Consider the following 22,819-nt stretch of genomic DNA (forward strand, 5'->3'; position numbering starts at 1 on the left):
ACAGACAAAAATGCATTCCTGTCCTACCTTATGTCTCATCTTCCCTGTTGTACATGTAAGCTGACTCTAATGGCTAATGAAAAAATAAAGAGAGAGAGAGAAAAATAGCTATAGGATGAATGGGATATTTTTTTTAAACTTTAAAATATAGTTCACAGTGCACAGGGGAATGATCAAATAATTTTCTTATATATTGGTGTCTGCCTGGTGTTTTCATGTACCTAATTTACCCCTTTGGAAAATACTAGCAGAGACCCTGTATTTTCTATGGGAAAACACAATTAAATGCTTCATGTGAACCTGGAACAGTGTAATTTGAGCTGATTTGCAGAGGGACCATAAAAGCTGAAAAATAAGTTTGACAACATTCCTGCAGGGATTGGTGTTCAGTATATGTTTGCAGTGGTATTTGGAGGCCATGCCACCTTAGTCAGATCACTGGGGCTTAGGAGATGATGCCTGCAGTAAAACTCCAGTTTGCGCTTATCAGGGAATATGTGAAGGCTCCCAGGCTGAAGGTTCATTAGGTCAGTCTGTAAGAGCTGTCAATCAGACCAAGCTGACAGGGGGATACTTAAAAAAAGAAGAAGAAAAAAAAAGATGGAAGCCAAATTTTCCCACTTAGGATTTTTCCACATTGCGTCCCTATTACCATCACATCATCCACACCAGGAAGTAGAATAGTAGACCATTTTAATGTTCAAATGTCAACCTCTGGCCGCTATCACTTATGAGATGGCATATGCTATCCTCTTCGCAATCATTGTCACCTCTGGTGAATAGGCTAGAATGGTTCTCAAAATACACAAGGCTGTAGGGAAGTAGGGACTTGTATTATGTTCATTTGCCCCAGTATCTTACCACAATATAATGTGGATACGTAATAAAATGTAAATTACATAATTTTCATTTAACTCTTATTTTAATCAGCATCAAATTAAGCTAGAGTTGTATTTGTGAATCCATGTTCATTTCTAATATGCAGAATCAATTACTTCTTCATGAAACAATACCCTTCTCAGAATGGAGATTTCAAAAATCTATTCCATTAAACATAAGTTGATTTTATTTGCAGGTGGCATCCATTAGGACAAACATCATGAAAAGGCCACTGACCAAAATGTTGATTCCCTGGCTGACACCTGGAAGAAAAATAAACTTATGTTTAATGGAGTAGACTGTCTAAATCCCTGTTTTGAAAAGAGTGCACATTCATGAATATGTATTCAGTGCTGCATTCAATAGATTCTAATAGTGAAGGACATCCATATCATAGGAAGTAGCATCTATTCATTAGCTCACTACTTTACAAAGAAAGAAGCAAGAATGCAGCTTGGGATGGAATGCTAGCAATAACCAGTCCACTCCTTTATTGTTTGACACAAAATTCATCATGACCTGCATGATAACAAGTGAAATACAAATGTGATTTGTGTGCAAGCTATAGTCTAATTTTTATCCTGACCCAATATTATAAATGTACTGTTAGTGATTTTGTTTTATTCAGTGTTCTGGGTGCAGTATAATACCTATTTATTTATTTGTAAATTTTAAAATAATTTTTCTGTTTATTTCTTCTCTTCTGCAATTGTAGGTCATCCTTATACAACATGGGCTAATCCAAGTTCAGCTACATAAATGGTCTGAGTGCTGTATTAAACCAGATTGGGGTGGTTGTCCAACATGACTTTTTTAGATAATCTAATGGTGAAAGTTTTCAGTACAAATAAGATATCCATTTTAGCCCACCCCCTTTTCTCTATGCCAAGGCACTGCCTAGGTCCCATATGTAACTATCTCGCTACATTTTCACAAAATTCCTCAACATTAACTTTTATTTTCCCAAGACTACAGGAGAAGAAATGGAGTATTAGAGAAGTGAGGTAACTTGGCCAAGGTCACAGCTAGTGCACAGTTCAATCAGAATCCGAACATGAATTTGTCTAATTCCAAACCACATGCTCTGCTATTTCCTCACAATGTTGCCTTTCACTTGGAGGCTCATGCAAAGGATTTGTGGGATCTCTCAGATTTTTTTCGGTCATATTCCTAGGAACACTTGTAGCTGGATTTTTACTTCTTGCCTCAAAGAAGTCTAGTAATGCCACTACATTTTAAAAGAATGAGTGATTAATTTGTGAAATATTCTTTGGAATACTTTTAAGAGTTTTCAAATCATAGAGTTAAAAACCCATGCTGTGCTCCAGGCATTATTGATCCTGAGCCATCTCATGCAGGTAAGATATAAATCCTCTTCTTAAAGATATCAGGATTTTCTTGAACATTCCAGGATTTTCCACAGTAATTTACCTCACTACTGAGGCTTACTCATAGGTATATGCCCATGGTTAGGGCCAATGACATAATGCCCAGTTTGTGAGTCAGGCCAATAAAATAATAATCCTTTTTTTAAATTATAATCTTCAAAGGGTCCCTGGAAATTATTGATAGGAAGTTTATGTGATTTTGCCATTTCTCTAGAAGAAGTCTGAATATTTAAATGATCGGCCAGAGAGATTTCTATTTTGCATTTGCATTCCCTTTATGGTCTAAAGCACAGATTTCTACCTTAAATGTAAATGAATGGAATGTTCAGAATTGACATAATTTTTTAAAATTTTCAGTTGTTTTCAGATAGCTTTACTCTTTAGTTTAGTGTACTATCCCCCATATTCCCTCCTGTGTTATAACTGTTTGCCTATTTGACCTTGTAATAAGACTGTGAACAATTGTAGGGCAGCAATTAGGTCTTATTCATCACACTATCTCTAGTATTTAGCCAAATGCTTGACACAGAAGGGATCAATAATTATCTATTTAATAAATAAATTAATTTATCTAATTGATACTGCTTAGATAGTCCTTTCTCCTACTTCCCCAAAATGTATCCTGCTAATTCATGTTTCTCTGTCTTGGTTCAGATTATTTCTCTCATCTAGAGTTATTTTTCCTCTCTTCTCCATCCAGATAAATCCAAGTACTTCTTCCTGGTACAATTAGTCAATATATGAGTCCTGTTCTGATTATTCTAACTACCACAAAATAATGTCCTCCATACCCTCACTCATTTAGCCCACATGAGCTGTCCCACACATTTTAATTCTTTATTATATCACTAGAGGCTCAGTGCATGAAATTTGTGCACGGAGGGGGGGGGTATCCCTCAGCCCAGCCTGTACCCTCTCCAATCTAGGACTCCTTGAGGGATCTCAGTAGGATTGGGCCTAAATGGGCAGTGGGACAATCCTCTCACAATCCAGGACTGCTAGCTCCCAACCACTTGCCTGCCTGCCTGCCTGATTGCCCCTAACCGCTTTTGCCTGCCAGACAGATTACCCCCTAACCACTCCCCTGCCAGACTGATCAATGCCTAACTGCTCCCCTGCCATCCAAGTTGCTTCTAACTGCCCTCCCCTGCTGGCCTGGTCACCCCCAACTGTCCTCCCCTGCTGGCCCAGTCACCCCTAACTTCCCTCCCTTGCCAGCCTGGTTGCCCCCAACTGCCCTCTCCTGCAGGCCTGGTCCCCACCAACTGCCCTCCCCTGCAGGCCTTCTTCCTCTCAACTGCCCTCCCCTATAGGCTAGTCGCCTCCATCTGCCCTCCTCTGTCAGGCCAGTCACCCCCAACTTCCCTCCCCTGCAAGCCTGGTTGCCCCAAACTGCCCTCCCCTGCAAACCTGGTCCCCCCCAGCTGTCCTCCTCTGCTGGCCCAGTTACCTCTAACTGCTCTCCCTTGCAGACATGCCCCCCAACTGCCCTCCCCTGCTGGCCTGATTGCTCACAACTGCCCTCCTCTGCTGGCCATCTTGTGGTGGCCATCTGCGCCCACATGGGAGCAGCCATGTTTGACCACATGGGGGTGGCCATCTTGTGTGTTGGAGTGACAGTCAATTTGCATATTACCTCTTTATTATGTAGGATTTATTGATGTTTTAATGTTTTTTGTCCTTGTTTCTCCAACCATTATGAAAAGTGGCCATGTTTTACATTGTTTTCTCTTCCCTTGATAATGACTTACATGTAGAGTAGATGACAAATTGTGGCCTACAGGCCGAATCTGGCCCAAAGTCTAAGAATGATATTTACATTTTTAAATGATTTTAAACAATCACAAGAAGAAGAATATTTTGTGACATGAAAAGTATACAATACCTGACTGGATAGCTCAGTTGGTTAAAGTGCTGCTATTCAGATTCATCAAGGTTGTTGGTTTGATCCCCAATCAGGTCACATAAGAATCAACCAATGAATGCATAAATGGGTGGAACAACAAATCGATATTTCTCCCCCCCTTCCTCTCTCTCTAAAATCAATAAATAAAACAAATTTTAAAAAGTTATATTTAATTTACTTTCCATAAATAAAGGTCTCTGGATAAATATATTCATTCATTTATATATTGTCTATGGCTGTTTGGGGGCTATAACAGCAGAGCTCAGCAGTTGTGACAAAGCCCCAATGCCCTATGAAGCCTAAACTAATTATTGCCTGGCCCTTTACAGAGGAGGTTTGACAACTGCTAAACCTTTCATGAGGTTTAGCAGTTGTCAAATAATAATAAAAGCATAAAATGCTAATTAGGACAACCAAATGACCTTCCAGACATCCTTCTGAATGAAGCTTCAGCATCAGGGACCAAGGCAGAGGAGGTTAGGGATGATCAAGCAGGTAGGTGAGCAGTCAGGGGTGATCAGGCAGGCAGGCCAGTGGTAAAGAGCCAGCAATCGTGGATTGCAAAAGGGATATCCAACTGCTGGTTTAGGCCTGATTACAGTAGTCAGACATCCCCCAAGGGGTCCTAGATTATGAGAGGGTGCAGGCTGGGCTGAGGGACCCCCATCCCCCATGCACAAATTGTGTGCACCAGGACTCTAGTGGTTAAATAATTCAGTATCTTATGACTATTCCGTTATGAAATAAGACACTCTGAAAGGACTGGTAATTATGTTATCTTAGCTTAAATAAAGAAAAGTAATAATAAAAGCAGCCCTTGGAGCACGGATCATTCTTGTCTTTTAGTTGGGAAAGTACATAAATTTTCATTATTTCATCTCTGGTAATAGTGCCCTTTTCAACATGTACAGAACTTCTTGTGCCGATTCTTCAGAAAGGAAGGATGACTGTCATTCTGGGGTGGACTAGAGAACCTCTAGAACCATGCAGCCCACTGACTCTTGGAGTGTCCTCTGTATGTAATGGGCTTTATTAGGAAGAACAGATTTGATTTGTGAAAAGGAAGTCTCCTCATCCCTGACAACTCTCGGAGTTTCCTCTGCCAGAGCCCCCATCCTCCACTTTTGGTTTAATCTAGTTCTTTTAATTAAATCTGAGATAATTAAAGTATACCGAGTTTAAACCCAGCAGGTGTGATTTAGTGATAAAAATCTGTGGTTTGTCAGCTTTTCAAGGCATAATCCAGGCTTCACCCTTATCTGACAGGTAGTCAGCCTAGCAGGTTCGAGGTTGAAAACCAGAGCATCTCATCTTTTCTGGCCTGACTTGCTATTTATCTTCTGAGGCATAATTTACAGTTGCCCTATAGAAAATGGGTAGGGTTAAATAAGTAGAAAAGGTCCCTTTTTGCGTCAGCGCGATCAATTCATTTAGTATGCAGTTGTCAGTGACTAGGCCTACAGTGTGCATAGATATATTTCAAATAAGGGAGGGGCAAAATCCCCCAAACATAGCTTATTTGATTAATGTAAATTATTCCTTTATTCACTGAATATGTAAAGTATGTAAATGTAGTCCTGCTGTCAAAAGGCAGCTCTGTGCCATTAGTTTCTGCAGCAGACAAGGCCTACTGCATCCTTCACTGCATTTTCAGAGAGGTAATGCTAATGACAGCTTGAGCAATTGCCTTAATGAGCCAGAAAGGTGTTCTTTTTTATTCATGTTTAGCTACTTAGAGTCATCTGAAATAGAGATCATCTGTAGATGTTACAGAGTAAAAAAAGACATGGGTTATCTTATTAATGTGTTTCTCTAAGCATGTTAAGAATGAGCCATCAATCAGTTATTTGCCAAGAAAATGGTTTGTTGTCAGTGCTGAATAGGTGATATGCAGTCTTGAAATGCAAGTTTTAGATTCTGATTGTTGTGCTAGCTAAGTAAACACAGTTGTCAAGCTGGATCTCTTAGACATTTCAGTAAAGGTTGTGGGATTTCCAAAATTGATCATAAAATAGCATTAGTATTGTAAACCTGAAGTGCACAGCATGACCCAATTTTCAAAAAAATAAAGCACTCTATGTGAGTCATCTGAAAGAGGTTAGAAATCCACCTACTATGTGTGCCCTATTATATTTAAAATACAATTGGTTGTAGCTTCACTTGGTGTTGTTAGAATCCAACACATGAATGTTTAAGACAAATTCCTTGTCATCTAACTTTCATTCCAAGTTAAATGGCCATATTTTCTCATTAATTTCAGCCTGTTTAGAGATGTCACATCACATTAACAGAAAGACTGAGAAAGTCATGTTCAAATTTTAGTTTAAGTCATGACGTATATTCAGTACCTATAATTTACTATGGTGTTTTGATTTGGTTGTAAAAGTAACTCACATGGAGTTGAGTGTAGCTGTTTAATACATTAGAATTGTGAAAGTATAAGTTTACTCTTAAATTACATCCCTTAGCCAATGATTTGCATAATCTGTCAAAGTTTATCTTGGGCTTGTGATAGAAGTGAAAGATAGAAACACTCTAAGCTCAAGTCCCTTTTTTTCACCATTGTGTACACTCCATGTCTTCATCTTGCTTGATCTTAATTAAATTGTCTTCTGGGTCTGAGAACTGAAATTATGAAATTCAACCAATATTTAAGAGCTTTTTAGAACTTTTATACAGAACCTTTGAAATACAACTGTAAAAAAATCACACAACAAAACAAAATTGTGCTGTAGAACTATTTTTTCATTTGAATGAGTAATACTGTCTTAAAAACATATATCCTTTTCAGATTAAATATCCTATTGTGTTAGAAAAAGTTATGAAGTGACTCATCTGTATAATTTTCAGAAGGTGAATCAAATAATTACTAAATTAAAGTACTTTCAGACTTCAACTATCATGTGAAATTTTATTTCCCTATAAGTGTCTAATTGAAATCTTGCATTGATTTGTGTGTATATTTGACCACTGAAGTAAAGTGTGGGGACTATTATAGAATTTAAATGTAATGCCTAGGTAATGGATACTTTTCCAATTAGAAATCTTCATGAAGTTTCTAATGAAAAAGCACTAAAAATCTTATCTCAGCTATATCATAAATGACAAAAACTCAGTTCTCTAGGCATAAGTCAATGATAAGTGGAAGAGTGACTCTTCTAATTACTTACTCATGTGTGCAGTTTTCCAAAGTTAGCTTGCATCTTAACTCTCTTATAAAGAGAAATATTTCATGAGAGTTCATCTGTTGTATTGTCGCAATTGTGCCATGATCCCCAAAGAAGTGTGATGTGTATTTACTTTCTTAAAGCATTCAATTCATAATACTTTTTCCTAGTAGAACCAAAAGTTCTATTCCATAGTTATACTCCTGTGGAGATGGTAATTATAATGCATTGTTTGTCAAATTGTATTCTTTTTTCAACAGCCCAAAGAAAATATAATATTCTATGTGTTTGAATTTCTATGTAAATTTGTTTCTGCTGATCTGTAAGATGTTCCTTTTTTTCTTTGCAGTTATGTCATTTGTGTTAATTCACATGTAGACCACCTAATATGAAATTGCATTTCTTAGACTTAGCTCTACTAGTAAGAAATGCAATTATGTAAAAACATATTTTGAGTGAAATATTGAATAAATCAGTAAAAACATAGTTAATTTTTCCATGCATCCCCAAATAGTAGTATTGGAAAGTGGTGCTTTTCTACTTTAATTGAAGATCTCGTACATTTTATGGGTAAGAGGCAAGCTTATCCATTTATTAGGCAAGTCAGATTAAATGTTAGTGCTCAATTTATGATGATTTAATGCTGGTTAAAAATAACAAGATAAGCAAATTCTTGGTTCATTCCCATGATTTCCTATCATTTTTTTCAGATTTTTTTTTAATGATAGAATGTTATGAGACCTTCTTATTATTTAATGTTAGTGAGTGCTGATTTTAAATGTCATTCCCAGTAGTCTTTAAAAATATTTTTAATTTACATTTTAGAGAGAGAGGAAGAGAGAGAGAAACATCAAATGTGAGAGCAGAACATCAATCAGCTGCCTCCTGCACACCCTGAGCCTGGGATCAAGCCCAAAACTGTGACATGTGCCCTGACCAGGAATCGAACCAGCAAATTTTCAATGTATAAGATGATGCCTGACCAACTGAACCACACCGGCCAAGGATGCAGTAGTCATTTTTTAAATACCAAACTTTTTCTGGAAAAGGAGAAAGGAAAGAGCTTTGACTTACAAAGAGACTTGAAAGCTATTCCAACCACTGGTTGCATCTGAAGAAGGCAATATAGCCTTTGTTTTCCTTCTTCTGAAATCAGTAATATTTCAAATATCATTTTGAAACAGGAAAGAATGAACCGTGTATTAAAGTTCTCTCATGTATGGCAAATCTGTAATTCCTGAGTTCTTCTTCCTGACTCTCCCCTTCTTAGAAACTAATTCTCCCTGATTGGGTCATGATCAAAGAATTACAATAGGCAGAACAGCACAGCTATGATAGTATGTCTGTCTTACCTTTCTCTGGAAAGATGTTTCTTTGCAGACAACTGGAATTTGAGCTAAACTGAAGCCCCAGGAAAAGAAAGGTCAGGGTGTGGTTTTGCTTTCTGGGAGGCTTCAGAGATTAGGACAAAATAAAGAAGGGAGCATTTGGGCACCTACTCCAGAATTGTGCTTGACTACCAAACTTCTATCTATTCTCTCTATGGCACATCATCAGCATGCAAGGTATGCCTTGTACATGAAAGCAAAATACTAGCCATTGCAGGGTTTCTTTAAAATTGTGCCCTTCATTTGTTTCCTTTGCATGTTCTATTTCCCCAATTAATTTTGGGAGCCATGGGCAAGTTAGTTAACGTCTCTGGGCATCAAAGGCCTCATCTATAAAACTAGTGGTTTAGAATAAATGATCTTTATGATCCCTTCCATTGCGAACATTCTGTGCTGTGAAACCTCAAGGCTGTAAACTACATGAAAGTAGGAGCCAATTTTTTTTCCTATCATTTTTTATCTTCCCACAGGGCCTAATGTAACTTTGAGTTCACTACCTTGCTCCTGTTATGTGAAGTAGAGAAGAGATTTTGAAGACAGCTCTAATATGTACTGAACTAGGTTAGAAATTAGACATGCCTTTTTAAATTGAAAGTCTGGTTATTTATTAGGTGTAGGTGTCATATGAACTTGCATGTTTGAAAAGAAAAAAGTGTAGGAAATGAATCATTGGGATGGGGTTATGTAATCCCACTCAGAGGACTAATACTTTAATAATTGGCTGTAAGCCCTGGCAGGTGTGGTTCATTTGGTTGGAGTGTTGTTCCGTGCGCCAAAGGCTGGGGTTTTAATTCCCAGTCAGGACACATACACAGTGTTGCGGGTTTGATCCCCAGTCAGGGCCTGAATGGGAGGTGTTTCTCAAATCACATATCTCTCTCTCTCTCTCTCTCTCTCTCTCTCTCTCTCTCTCTCTCTCTCTCTCTCTCTCTCTCTCTCTCTCTCTCTCCCTTCCTCCCTTCCCTCCCCCCTCTCCTTCTCTCTCTCCCTCTCCCTCTCTCCCCCTTCCTCTCAATTATCTATACTAATAAAAGGGTAATATGCTAATTAGGCCAGGAGACCTTTTGGGAAACCTTCCAGACATCCTTCCAGACAAAGCCATGGTGGTGGGGCTGAGGCAGAGGCAGAGGCAGTTAGGGGCAATCAGGCCAAGAGGGGAGGGCAGTTGGGGGCAAGCAGGTCAGCAGAGGGGTCGGTTGGGGGCGATCAGGCCAGCGGGGGTGGGGCAGTTAGGGGTGAGCAGGCAGGCAGCGGGGCAGTTGGAGGCAAGCAGGCTGGCAGGCAGAGTGGTTAGGGGCAATCAAGCAGGAAGGCAGGTAAGTGGTTAAAAGGCAGCAGTCCTGGATTGTGAGAGGATGTCCTAGATTGGAGAGGGTGCGGTCTGGACTGAGGTACACGCCCCTATACATGAATTTTGGGCCACTAGTTGAATAATAATTAGCTGTGAAAAGGTTGTCCCCCAAAAAAGATACCTCAATGTCCTAGCCCTCCTCCCCCCAACCCCCCCCCAACCTTATTGGAAAATAGAGTCTTTATAGATATAATGAAGTTAAGATGAGATCAGACTAAATTAAGGTGAGCCCTAAATCCAATGACTAGTGTCCTTATAAGAAGGCCATGTAGAGACCCATGGACACAGACTCCCATGGATAAGGCCATGTGATGACAGCAGAGATTGGAGTGACATGGCTACCAGCCAAGGGATGCCCGTGATTGATGGCATCCAGGAGAAGCTATCAGAGAGGGGTGGAACAGACTCTTGCTCAGAACCTCCAGAAAGAACCAAATGTGACAGCACCTTATTTAATTTTTCCAGCCTCCAGAACTGTGAGGAAATGCATTTCTGTTGTTTTAAGCCACGCAATTTGTGGTAATTCATTATGACAATCCTAGGAAACTTGTACAAAAGGTTTAGGACCAGTCTAGGAAGAGTCCCGAAGGTATTCAGCTCTGTCCTTGACCAGTCATAGATTTCAACCACTATAAGACACCCAACCTCAGCCTGGGCATCTTTCAAAACCTGAATGGAAATTGACCATTATTATCTTTTTCAGGGAACCCCAGCATTCCTTAAGAGATCAGGAACTATCTTATAAAGACTCTAATCAGCCTGAACTAGAATCTTATTTGTTATGGCTACTACTGGTCCCATAAAAGCCACCTTTGATCTAGCATTTCATATCCTCAAGCCTAAGGATGATCTGCAGGAAGACTGTTCCTTAGAGGTAGCATCCATTTACTCAAGATCTTTGAGTTCAAAAATAATTTTTTAAAGAATGAAAAATGAACATATCAAATTAAGCTGTTAACTTGCCCACTGGCAATAACATTGATCCTACTCTCTTACCTATGAAAACCTCATCCATGCTTCCACCATGCATAGCTCAGCTCTCATATACCTCTTGAAGGTACCATCGATCACCCTATTTTGGAGTAATCTGCTTCCCACACTTACATCATTTTTGCCTTCTATGTAATTTCTTTGATGTTTGACAGATAGTGTCCTTTATTATAGTTTTGCTTTCATATGGGTGTGACTTGTCTGGTCAGTGAGGTTGTTCCCAGAGAATAGGGATTATAATTTGTATTCTTTTGTATCCCTATTCCACACCTGCAATACATGAAGAGTGATGTATGCATATCATAAGTAAATTGTGATGAGTATTTTTTAATTATGGTGAACTAATTATGACAGAATCAGCATTTTCATTCAATAATTAACCAGTTCTATACATAGCCTTACACAACTCATCATTATATAGCTAAATCAAGACAATCTATATTCTAAGAGTCTGACACATAATTTCTGCTTAACAGTGGTTGGCATAATTTATTCTCTTGCCTGTTATTTTCAAGTTATGCTATTGCCTTGAACTCATTTTTAAAGCAGTATTTATAAATGTCATTGATAAAAGTATGGCATCTTTGGCCAATGAAAAGAATTGCTGCCAATTTCAGAAAAGAAACTAACGCACTCTTAGTATTCTGGAAATTGCCGACCTCCTCACAAAAGTGATGGATTAATGACCACATACAGCATTATGAAAACTAGTTATAGTTTGCTTAAACCAGTCTCTCTCTTTATGGCATTCTCAATCTTTTTAAACAGCTAGGATATAATAACATTTTAAAAATTAAAGTATTTCACATAACCAAGAACTTGATATGAAATGAGCAACATTAAGCACAAAACAATTGAAGCTTCACTGGAGCAGGCAAGAATTTTAAACAGTCCAAATGAATAAGAATTCAACACTGTTGTGCTTCCTCAGACACAGTAATAATCAGGCTCAGAGGTTAGCTGGGAGAGATTTGATAGCAATAATGGCTCCCAGTACCATTTTTCTCTTGTGATTTTGACTCACAAAGGTGAAGCTGTTATTTGAAGGTTTGGTACCATGCAGCTGCAAACAGCAGTGGGGAGGCAGGGGGGTGATTTGGCCAATCAGTGGACCCTCTCAAACTTCTGTGAGAGAGGGCAAGATTAAGAGGGAGAGACTGGGAAAAATTGAGAGAAATAGAAAAAGAGGATGGGAGGGGTCTACAAAAAAATTTACATTACCAATGACAAATCAAAGCGGAAAGTTTGCCATGCCTGTTGTCATTCATTGCCATTCATATTTAGAAAGCAGACTGCTGTGATCATTGATTTGATGGTCCAGCTTGAGTGGAAGCACTTCTGGGCATAGCAGGCCTCAGAGATGCCAAAAAAAGAAGAAAAGGTGGGAATGAAATAATGCACTACTTTCCCCCTCAGAGGCATGTGGCCCAGTTTTTAAGAACAGAACAACACGCTCTGGACAGGGGAGAAGAGAATGGGGAGGAAACCTAAAGAACTTAGTAATAAATACAAAAATGACCATATAGCTCTAGTCAGATAAAAATAGGCATTCAAGCCAAGACAATGAGAGGACATATTTTACTGACAGGTGAATAATAGCGGAATGTGATGGAAATAATCTGATTTTTAACGGCTCTGTCCTTGGGAATACCTTTTTTGCTGTTCTTTTGTATAGGGACAAAAGTGATTCCTTTTCTAAATATCCTTTTAAATTTTTAAAGCTTTTTCATACTAGATTAATAGTTCAGAAAGAGAAAAAGAAAACAATAATTGAGACTGAAAAGCTATATATGTGTCTGGATTATCTCAACTTCATTGAAGCGAAAGGTAATGAAGCTTGTCCTTAGACTTGTGAGTGGAGGGTTGTGTTCAGCCATTGCTTCCTGCTGATGTGAATGAGTTAGGAGACTCAAGTGCAGGTTGAAGGGGGTGGGAAGAAAGAGATTTTTGAAAAGAACTGAATTCACTGCCTGACCTCTTAATCACAATTGCCAATTGGATTGTGTGCCCTGTCATCAATTTGAGGACCTAAACAAAACTAGATAAAAAGACATGTCTGTCAAAAAACAAATTTAAATCAGAAACTGTTTGTTTTTTGAAAGAAATGTGATTATTTATGTTCAAAAGTAGCTCCATTCTTTACTGCTCTCCTCCTCTCTCTTCTTCCTTGTCTCCCTTCCTTTCTCCTTTCTCTCTTCTTCTTTACTTACCTAGCTATTTGCCTTTACTTAAACCTATAGTGAAAGCTTATTGTCTGGCCTCATTGAATCAGATCAAGTCTATTTAATACATATGTAGCCATTACGCAAATATTAATACCATCACATCACAATCTCTGTTCTCCTGGTAAGTTTCTCAATTACAGAGACAGTGAGCATTATGAGTTTAAAAAGTAAAAACCTCAAATATCTGACTTATTTAAAAAAAAAAAAAAACCTGGAAATTAATACAGAGGAAGCAATGTTAGCTCTGTTCGTATATCTCAGTATTTCTCAGTCTGTAAAAACATCAGCATGAGAATTTACCTGGGGAGCTTATTAAAATTTAGATTCTCAGATCCCACCCCAGGTCTACTGAATCACAGTGTATGGAGCCCAGGAATCTATATTTTAACAAGTGCCGCAAATCATTTTTTGCGTACTACTAAAATTTGAACAACAGAAATATAATGGTTAAAAAGAGCAGTGTTTAACCAGATAAAACTGGATTCTGATCCATTACCCACCCTTACTGGTTGTGTGAACATAAGCAAATTGCCTAGATAAAAAATTTATCTAAATTCAATTTTCTCCCCCATCATATGTGTATAATAATAGGGTTGTCCTAAGGATTCAATGCACTAATTAATATAAAACACTTAGCACAGTAGCTAGTGATTATATCAAAATAGATTCTTTTCTATGGGTTATTCATATTGCCTCCACTTAAAGTAAATATTAGAGTCTACATCAATATTATGTTTACCAGTACAGTTCTTTTTCATGCCTCAAAGAGTTTATAAGATTAATCATACCCATCACTTCATCTTACCCAATGGGGACACAGAACTATCATAATGGCACACATGCCATTCTCAAGAGTAGAATATCCTTATTAATATTAACTGTATTTAGGCAGCTAGATATACACATTATTCATATTTAATTTGTAATTAAAGAGCTTTAACATACTGAACTTATTGTGTGTGTGTCGGGAGGGTGAGGGGGTGGGGGGTGCTGCCCATGGTATCAGTGTGATCCTGTAAATACCAGAAGCAATTCAGAGCCTGACCAGCACATTACCTGGAACACACCCAAAGATTATCAAATATTATGTATAAACAGGGACAGTCTTTGTCTTCATAGCCTGGAATAGAGAAAAGATCATGATACTTCTTAGCTCCATACTTTTGTCAGTCCAGGATGATGTAACAAAAATACCATAGAGTGGATGGCTTAAACAACAAATATTTATTTACTCATTCATTAATTCCTATTTTTTAAATATATTTTTATTGATTTCAGAGAGGAAGGGAGAGGGAGAGAGAGTGAGAAACATCAATGATGAGAGAGAATCATCGATGGGCTGCCTCCTGCATGCCCCCTACTGGGGATCGAGCCTGCAACCCAGGCATGTGTCCTTGACTGGAATAAAACCCAGGATTTTTCAGCTCCAGGCCAATACTCTATCCACTGAGCCAAACTGGCTAGGGCCATTCATTTATTTATCACATTTCTAAAGGCTGAGAAGTCCAAGAGCAAGGTGCCAGTATATCCCCTGTCTGGTGAGGGCCCACTTCCTGGCTTGTTGTCAGCCAGCTTCCTGGCTATCTTTACATACTGAAAGAGAACTCATCTCTCTCATGTATCTTCATATGTGGACACTAATTCCATTTGTGAGGGCTCCACTCTTAGGACCTAATCACTGTGCAAAGTCCTCACCTCCAAATATCACACATTGGGGACTCGACTGCAACATATAAATTAGCAGGTAAGGTACACAAACATGCAGTCCATAATACTCTGTTACCTCAGATAAATCTCGTACCCTCAGCGCTTCCATATATAAAATGAGGATGCATCATATTTGCTCTGTCGAAGAGCTTGGAGTGAGAAGGAAATGTGATAATGAATGTAAGAACCATTTATAAACTAAGTTCTATATAAATTTATGGCATTATTTTACACCTTTTCAAATGGACTAAAAGTCCATTTTGAAAATGCACTTATCAACATTTGACAGTGATTACATTCTCCTTTTCCAGGGAAGTGCAAAGAATAGAAGAAATTAGAATTCTTCATTCATCAAACCCTTGTTTGCCTTGATGATTTTTGCTGGAGGTGATTAGATTTCATTGAAGAATGTTTATAGAGCTTTTGTTGAATATTCCTTGGTCCAAATGCGTTCAGCTCCATAGCTTTGAAGCTCCAATTCCCTGATCAATGTCTGAACTCGTGAAGCTTGAAATTTGCCATTTGGCATTGACTTATGTGTAAATTTGAGTCAAAACTCAGTGTCCTTTAAACATCTCAGGGCAGATTTTCAGCATGGCCTCATTTTTACTGATGCGGTTATGTATTTGTAAGTACAAATTGCCACTTTTGTTCTCAGGAGAGCAAAAAGTGGTCATTGCACCTGCCATGAGGTAATTGAAGGTGCAAGAAAACACTTCTACAAAAAGGTCTTTATTATAACACTCTGTTTCCCCAATGCCCCTCCCCTCCCTTCCTCTGTGTAGAGAAAGAGAAGAAGAAATAATGCTATTAGCAAGCTCTGAATAGAGGTCAGCATTTCCTTTCAAGAAAAATAAATAGCACCTAATTTGTGCTTCTTTTCTAAACACACACACACACACACACACACACACACACACACATACACACACACAAAAAAAAAGTTGATGGAAATAGCAATGTCTTTCATAATTCTCATTTTGCTGCAACGTTTGTTTAACTGGGTTCATATAAATTATATATGCTTTAACTTAAGCAGATTAGTTGTTTTAACTTTGAAAAACAGCTATTCAGAGCCAATTATGGAACTTGCAGTACAGCTATACTTTCAGTTGCCTAAAACTGTCTCCTTTGAGATTACTCTTGACCGAGAGAATAACATTTGGTTTGACTGTGTCTTTTATTGCACTGTCTTCTCTGGGTCCTTTTTGGACTCAAGCTAGAACAAAATGAGAGAGTCATAAGAAATGAAGCTCAGCTCAACATAGAGCTTATCTATTACCTGAACAGTATATATGCTGCAACTGGCTTATAAAAGCATTGAAGTCAGTGATTTTCAACTGGTGTGCTGTAAGAATATTTAGAATATTCAATGCCTAGCTGTTTATTCAGGGGTTGTGACCTCTTTTCCTTTAGACTGTCAAAGAAAAAATGACAACAGCCAACACAATAGCCATCTGGTGTGCATAAATCAAAATTATACCCATTTTTTTGTCAGACCGACAAAAAATACATTCTTTGGTTTAGGTCATTAGTTTATGTGTGCAATGAGATGAAAAAGGTTGAAAATTGCTAACCTGGGCTGTGGGGAAACTTCTGACCATTTCCTGGTGCATTGCTTGTGGCTGTTGTAAACATTGCCTGGAGATTATTTGGAGAGCTTGATTTTACACATATTGTATAGCCTGGCCTACTCACGTACCACATATGTGCCTAGCCCAGTACCAGTAGGGAAATACTTTTTCCCCTCAGAAAAGCAGACTGTTATTAACATGGCAGTTTCCTTTACTTAGGTGAGCAACACAATTTAATGCAGGTGGGTGCATGCATTTTCTCCTGCAAAGGCCATCTGGAATCTCCCTCCCCCCCCCCTCCACTCTGGCACTGTTAAAACAAAAAAGGTTTGTGATACCTAAGTAACTGACTGGATCCTTGCAGGCAGCTTGAGACCTAATATAAAAGCAAAATACTCCTATGCCACCAGTCTAAAAGACACGAGTCAGGAATTCCCATAATTACATTTTATTAATAAATTGGAAGGAAAATAAGATCTTAGAAAATGACTAAAAATGTATTTAAGGTGATGAGAAGGTAAGATAGAGAGAGGTGGTAAAAATCTTTGTAAGCATGTTTTCAAAGGAATGCTGTCACATATGAAATGCACAGTTTGAACTGTTTAGTGGCCTGCTGACAAATGCATGTTAAGCTAAGATGACTGTTTTGTTTAATTTTATCCTTCTCTTACACAGTTCTATCCACAGTGCTGACCAGTCCTAGAAACTGTCAGTTCGTTATGTTAGGAAATATTTGCCTATCAGGTAGCCAAAATGTAAGAGAATTACAGCCGACTCCATATTGTCAAACCACAGAACGGCAACAAAGACATCCAAATGAAACAAGCTCTGGTCTTTTCAAAACCAAAATGTAAGAAAACCATTGAATTTAAGAGGCAGAAACTATTGCCAGAAGGTTATTGCTAGAATTCTGATGCTGGAGATGGTAATAGAATTACACGTTAAGAAGATTAAGAGTTGTAAATTGGGTTTGAATTACTATCAAGTCTTAAATTCATTCAAATGTTAAAAGGAAAAGAAAGCATACTCATGTTTTAGTTTACAACTTTCACAGGTGGTAAGATAATGAATGAAAATAGCTTTCTGTCTAAAACCCTCATATAAATTGGTCCATTCCATGGGTAAGTAGTTCCTCATGACCCTGAGTTAGAAGCTTTCAATTGATAGTTTTCTCTAGAAAGGGAGAAAATACTTCTCATAATTTGAATTCCATAAGTGAAAATTTAAAATGGATACTATCTCATATTTTAAAACTTTAAAATATAGATAAAAGTACCATGTTGAATTATCGTTTCTTTTAGTCCTCAATCTGAAGAGCTTGGACCCATTTAAGGTATGTTGAACAGGAAGGCAGTACCCTGAATCAGTGTTTGTTTAACTGGATTCATTCAAATAATCGTGGGAATATTGTTAGATCTGTTGGCCAGAAAGAAGCATGAGTTTGATTAGTCCAAGGTGATTTGAGGAAGGGAGGCAGCTGGGGAGGAAAAGGAGAACCAAATTTGAGAATTTGTCCAGGGCCCAAAAGACACTATCACTGAAATGAAACTGTGAAGTATGGTGACATTCCTTCAGAGAATAGAGAAGAGACAGAATAAAGTTGGTTCTCCACTTCTGGCCTGCCCCCACTCCTCAAGTTTTTTAGTTCATCCAGGCCAACCTCTACCTTATTCCTCTGGCTCAGCCACTTTGTAACTCTTACCACATTCCTTCCTATATTCTCTTTGTACTTTTTCTTTTGCTTTATGGCAATTGTTTATTATTGGGAGAAATAGAAGCAATTCGAAGTTTTCTTAGATGGCATAATGTAAAAGAAACATGGCCAAGGCAAGAAATAATGGCATAGTTGCCCAGCCATGCTTCATCAGAAATGGAATGTTGCAATTTCAGCACTGGCTATGGCAATCTGAAGGTAGCTCTAGTGACACAGTGACCAGAGTAGTCTTTCTTCAAGAGTGGGGTCTGTTGTGCTGAACCCCACTTGTGTCTTACTAATTTGTGTACTCTCATGCTTTGCCCTTATTTTGACTCAGCAATTCCATTTTGGTTTTTCTGACTGATTCTTCTTTGTGCTCCCTGACAATGAATGTACACTCTGTTCTCCTTTCTACATCAAGGTGTCTGCTTAGTCATGGCTTCTACTGCTATGTCACATTTGCTTAACATCCTCTCTCTTTTAGCTTCTACTGCTGCCTACCATTTATATTCCTTTCTGCATATGTCTCATTAAATTTCCCCAAGAAGGATTTGGTTGGTTTGGTTCACAACAGAGGGTTCCTGCTAGAAAAAGCTATCCTGGTAGTCTATAAATATTTTTCTTTGGCACTTAGCCATTCTGTAACCTACTGTGATTAGAGTCATATGATATGAAGCATTGTGGCCAGTATGTAAGGTATCACTTTATAAGGAGCCTCTAAGTTATATCTGAAAAAGACAGTGTAACCTACAGGCATCATGCACAGAATATTCTCTATTGAGCCACCCTATCAGGGGACTTCGGGGACTAGATTTTTATTGTTGTACCATAGATCACTCAATCTAAGATGATATCTATTGTAAGGTATATATTAATTTATTTACTATTAAGAAAGAAAGAAATGCTGCCAATTAAACCATAACACACCATTGTTATATGCATCCCAGTCTCGGAGCTGTTAAGTGAAGAAGTGTGCATTTTACAACAGGGAAAACATGGTGTCTGCATATATCTGAGGTTGTCATAGGGTGAAAGTGGGTTAAGTGAGCCCTAAGAGTAGGTCCCTAAGTGTTGACCCATAGAATGGGATAAATGCTAAAGGCTAGGAGTCAAGTCACAAATCTAGGAGGCCAGAAGGTCATGTCTAGAGAAGAGACAGCCATTTATCTGTCTACAAATGAAGAGGAGGCTGGTCACTGATCCCAAGTGTGCTTTGGGCTAGGATCTGACAAATATCAGAAGGTGGATCCAAGGGGAGAAAGGAGTATGTTGCCATATTGGGTAAATAACATGGATGGATCAGGGAGGTCTATTTCTCTTAAATTCCCACTTATACTCTGGGATCAATTCAGCTATTTCTTTTGTCTTTTAAATCACCTTTGTTTATGACTTGTTCATTAACTAGACCTCTGGAATTAGGGTCATTTATTAAAACAAATGCTATATTTTGTCTGTGAGATGCCTAAAATAGAATGACCAGGGAGAGTTAAGCACACAGTTATACATTAGTGAATAATCTCTAATTGTTGACTCATTTTTTGTTATTGGGAGGGTTATATAACTGGGATCATAATTATGTATCAACATGGCTCTCTTTTAGTCTCTACTGTGTTAATAGAGTGGAGTCTTACATTAATGTGATTAGCATGGAAGAGCGTTCTTATCCAAGTCCCCTTGCTCCCCTGCCAACTGTGTGGGTTAGCTAAGGAGACTGTTCCCTGGAAGCCTGCACAGCATTCAGAGAGCTGTTTACTCTGGTCTGCAGAGATGAGATGAGAGGCAGCAGTTTGTTAGGACTACATTGCCCCTTGTGTGTCCACTGAACACTTGCTTTTATCCTATGCCTCTACGCGTCTTGTGTAAAAAGCATTGGATAAAAACACTGGATGAAATGAAGCTGGTTAAATTATGATTTGTAAACTGTCTTGCTGAATCTCTGGGTACCACTCATTGTTTCCACAGCTGTAATAGCCCAACACAGCTACAGTGATTTTCAGGTTGGACTCTTGTGGCCCTTTCACCTTCTGAGACCCTGATGCCTAAGATAAACTAATCTTTCCTATATGCTTCAGGACTACTGAGGTCCCACCTCAGCTCCCAACAGGACTCATTTGTAACTATGAACAGGACTCATTTGTAACTATGAACAGCCCTAGCCAGTTTTCTCAGTGGATAGAGTGTCGGCCTGCAGACTGAAGGGTCCCAGGTTCAATTCCAGCCAAGGGCACATGCCCAGGTTGCAGGCTCCATCCCCAGTAGGGGGTATGCAGGAGGCAGCCAATCAGTGATTCTCTCTCATCATGGATGTTCCTATCTTTCTCTCCCTCTCCCTTCCTCTCTTAAATTAATAAAAATATTTTTAAAGGGGGAAAAAAGAAACTTTGAACAATAGTAAGCCTGGCTCAAGAGGATAGCAAAGTGCCCAGTTATGTGTGTCACTGCCCTCAGTACTTCATAAGAAGAATTTCAGAAGAACCCAATTTGGTTTCTGAGACCAAACTAGATGCTCAGTTATGCTCTCAGGGAAGGCATCCGAGTCTCCAATATTATCCTTACCACCCAGCTGAAGGGCCAGACTGACTATCCAGGACTTTACATATCTGAACAATGAGATTAGCTGAATATAAAAGCTCTCTTCTCTTTTACATAGTACCTTTTTACCCATTATTTCAGTACCACTTGTTACACATACTCTAGACTAGGGTAACAGTGTCTGTGCATACACTAGGACTCCACTGTGGCTACTCAATGATTATTATTTTTTTTTTTTTTGGCAGAATAGGATGAAGTCCTATTAAACAGTTTGCAAGTGAGTGCAATGACCTATATTGGTCTTTGGTGGTGTCTGTATGTCTTAGTCCTTACAGATGCCTTCTAGGGATCCCAAGACATGTGTTCCTAAATGCCCTCCTTCCACTTCCCATGTGCCTAGTCTTCTTGAACTCACTCTTCTATTTCTTTCTTTCCTTTCCTTTTTATTCCACCTTCCTGTTTTCTGCCTTAATAAAGAAAATGGCTAAAGCACAGGTAATGCTACAGGCTGCTGTTGAAACTAATTTACTCCCCTCCAACCCTGTGCGCCCTCCCCAAATCCAGCATCAGAAATAAAAGTCTCAGGGATCCTTTTGGCAGCACGTAAGTGACTTCTCCCCTATGGCTTTATGCTGGGTGATTAGGATTCGCTTTCTGTAGAGCAAGGCCCATTGACAGGCCACTGTACAAAGACGGATACTAAAAATCCAGTTACCTAGAAGTCTAGAATGACGAGGCATTGAATGATTTAATTCAGCCTCTTTTCAAAAGCACTGTGTAGTTTTCAAGTTTCAGAGTTTGTAGAGACAATTGGCAGACAGTAGTTGCAAGATAAAGCAGAACTTTCATGAGATATAGAAGCTGTATGGCTTGTGTTCACTCATATCTAAAAGGTTAGACAACATATACGGATACTGTTTTTAAAAGATACATATGTGTTAAGGAGTTAGTCTTGTACATAGGGGCATATATCAAAATGAAGTATATGGCCTTCTGGTTTGTTTTTTTCTTAGTATATACAAAAATGTTGTTATATATTGGAAGGTGGTAATTTATTTCAATGAGTATATTAATGAGAGAAACACTCAAACCTGTAGAGAATTTTTGTGAGTTTATTTAAGTCAAACTGTCAACAATTGCCAGGAAGCAGAATCTCAATGAATTATGACAATACTCTGGAGAATGGCAGTTTTTCACCTAGTTTTATACATTATAATCAAAGGAGGAGACTTAAGTGGGTTACATGAAATCCATTGGTAATAGATTAGGGAGGCAGGAGAAAGCAAAGTGGGAAAACCTCTGGGATTGGATAAAAAGTGAAATGATAGACACAAATTCTGCATATAAAGCTGACTTCTAGCCTATATAATAAAAGCCTAATATGCTAAGTATTTGGTTGTCCAGTGACTGGTTGACTGTTCAACCAATCAAAGTGTAATATGCTAATTATATGCTAAAGCCACTCAACTATGACATGTACTGATCACCAGGGAGTAGATAGTCAACTGGTTGACCAGTCACTATGACATGCACAGACACTAGGGGCAGACACTCTGATCAGTAGGTTAGCTTCCTTCTGGGGTCAGGCCAATTGGGACTGAGCCAGATAGGCCAGACATGCCCTGGAGCCCTGCCTCATCCCTTCCTGGCCCCGATCATGCACCAGTGGGGTCCCTCAGCCTAGCCTGCACCCTTTCCCAATCCGAGACCCCTCAGGGGATGTTGGAGAGCTGGTTTCGGCCCACTCCCACAGGCCACTCCCCTTGAGAGGGCTCCAGACACAGGGCTCACTGCTGGTGAGTGCTGCTGCAGTGGAGTGAGCCTCTCTTGATCAGGACTGATTGGGCTATAGCCCCTGGTAGCACAGTGGGGCCAGAATGAGCAGGAGCGGCAGGTAGGAGCTGTAGGTAGCATTGGATTGCGGATTTCAGCCTGATCCCAGCAGGCCATCCAGAGGGACCATGCGTGAATTTATATACAAGGTCTCTAGTATATTTATCTTGTATTGTATGATAG

The 22,819-nt window shown here is 38.9% G+C and overlaps 1 protein-coding gene across 4 annotated transcripts in view; it reads left to right on the forward strand.

Annotated features, from left to right (window-relative positions):
- The window catches only part of DIAPH2 (diaphanous related formin 2), a 942,260-nt gene that overhangs the window by 816,432 nt on the left and 103,009 nt on the right, over positions 1-22,819 (forward strand). The window contains exon 28 of one of the 4 annotated variants that reach the window (XM_084870675.1): positions 8,166-8,438. The exons of 2 other annotated variants lie outside the window; for them this stretch is intronic. In XM_084870675.1, the coding sequence (XP_084726801.1) occupies positions 8,166-8,200 (35 nt within the window). In that variant the 3' untranslated portion in view covers positions 8,201-8,438. Of the gene's footprint in view, positions 1-1,075; positions 1,105-8,165; positions 8,439-22,819 lie in introns of those variants that run through there. One more of the 4 variants, XM_084870676.1, reaches the window with a different exon arrangement.

Source organism: Pipistrellus hanaki (assembly GCF_964339955.1).
Source record: "Pipistrellus hanaki genome assembly, chromosome: X".
NCBI lineage: Eukaryota > Metazoa > Chordata > Mammalia > Chiroptera > Vespertilionidae > Pipistrellus > Pipistrellus hanaki.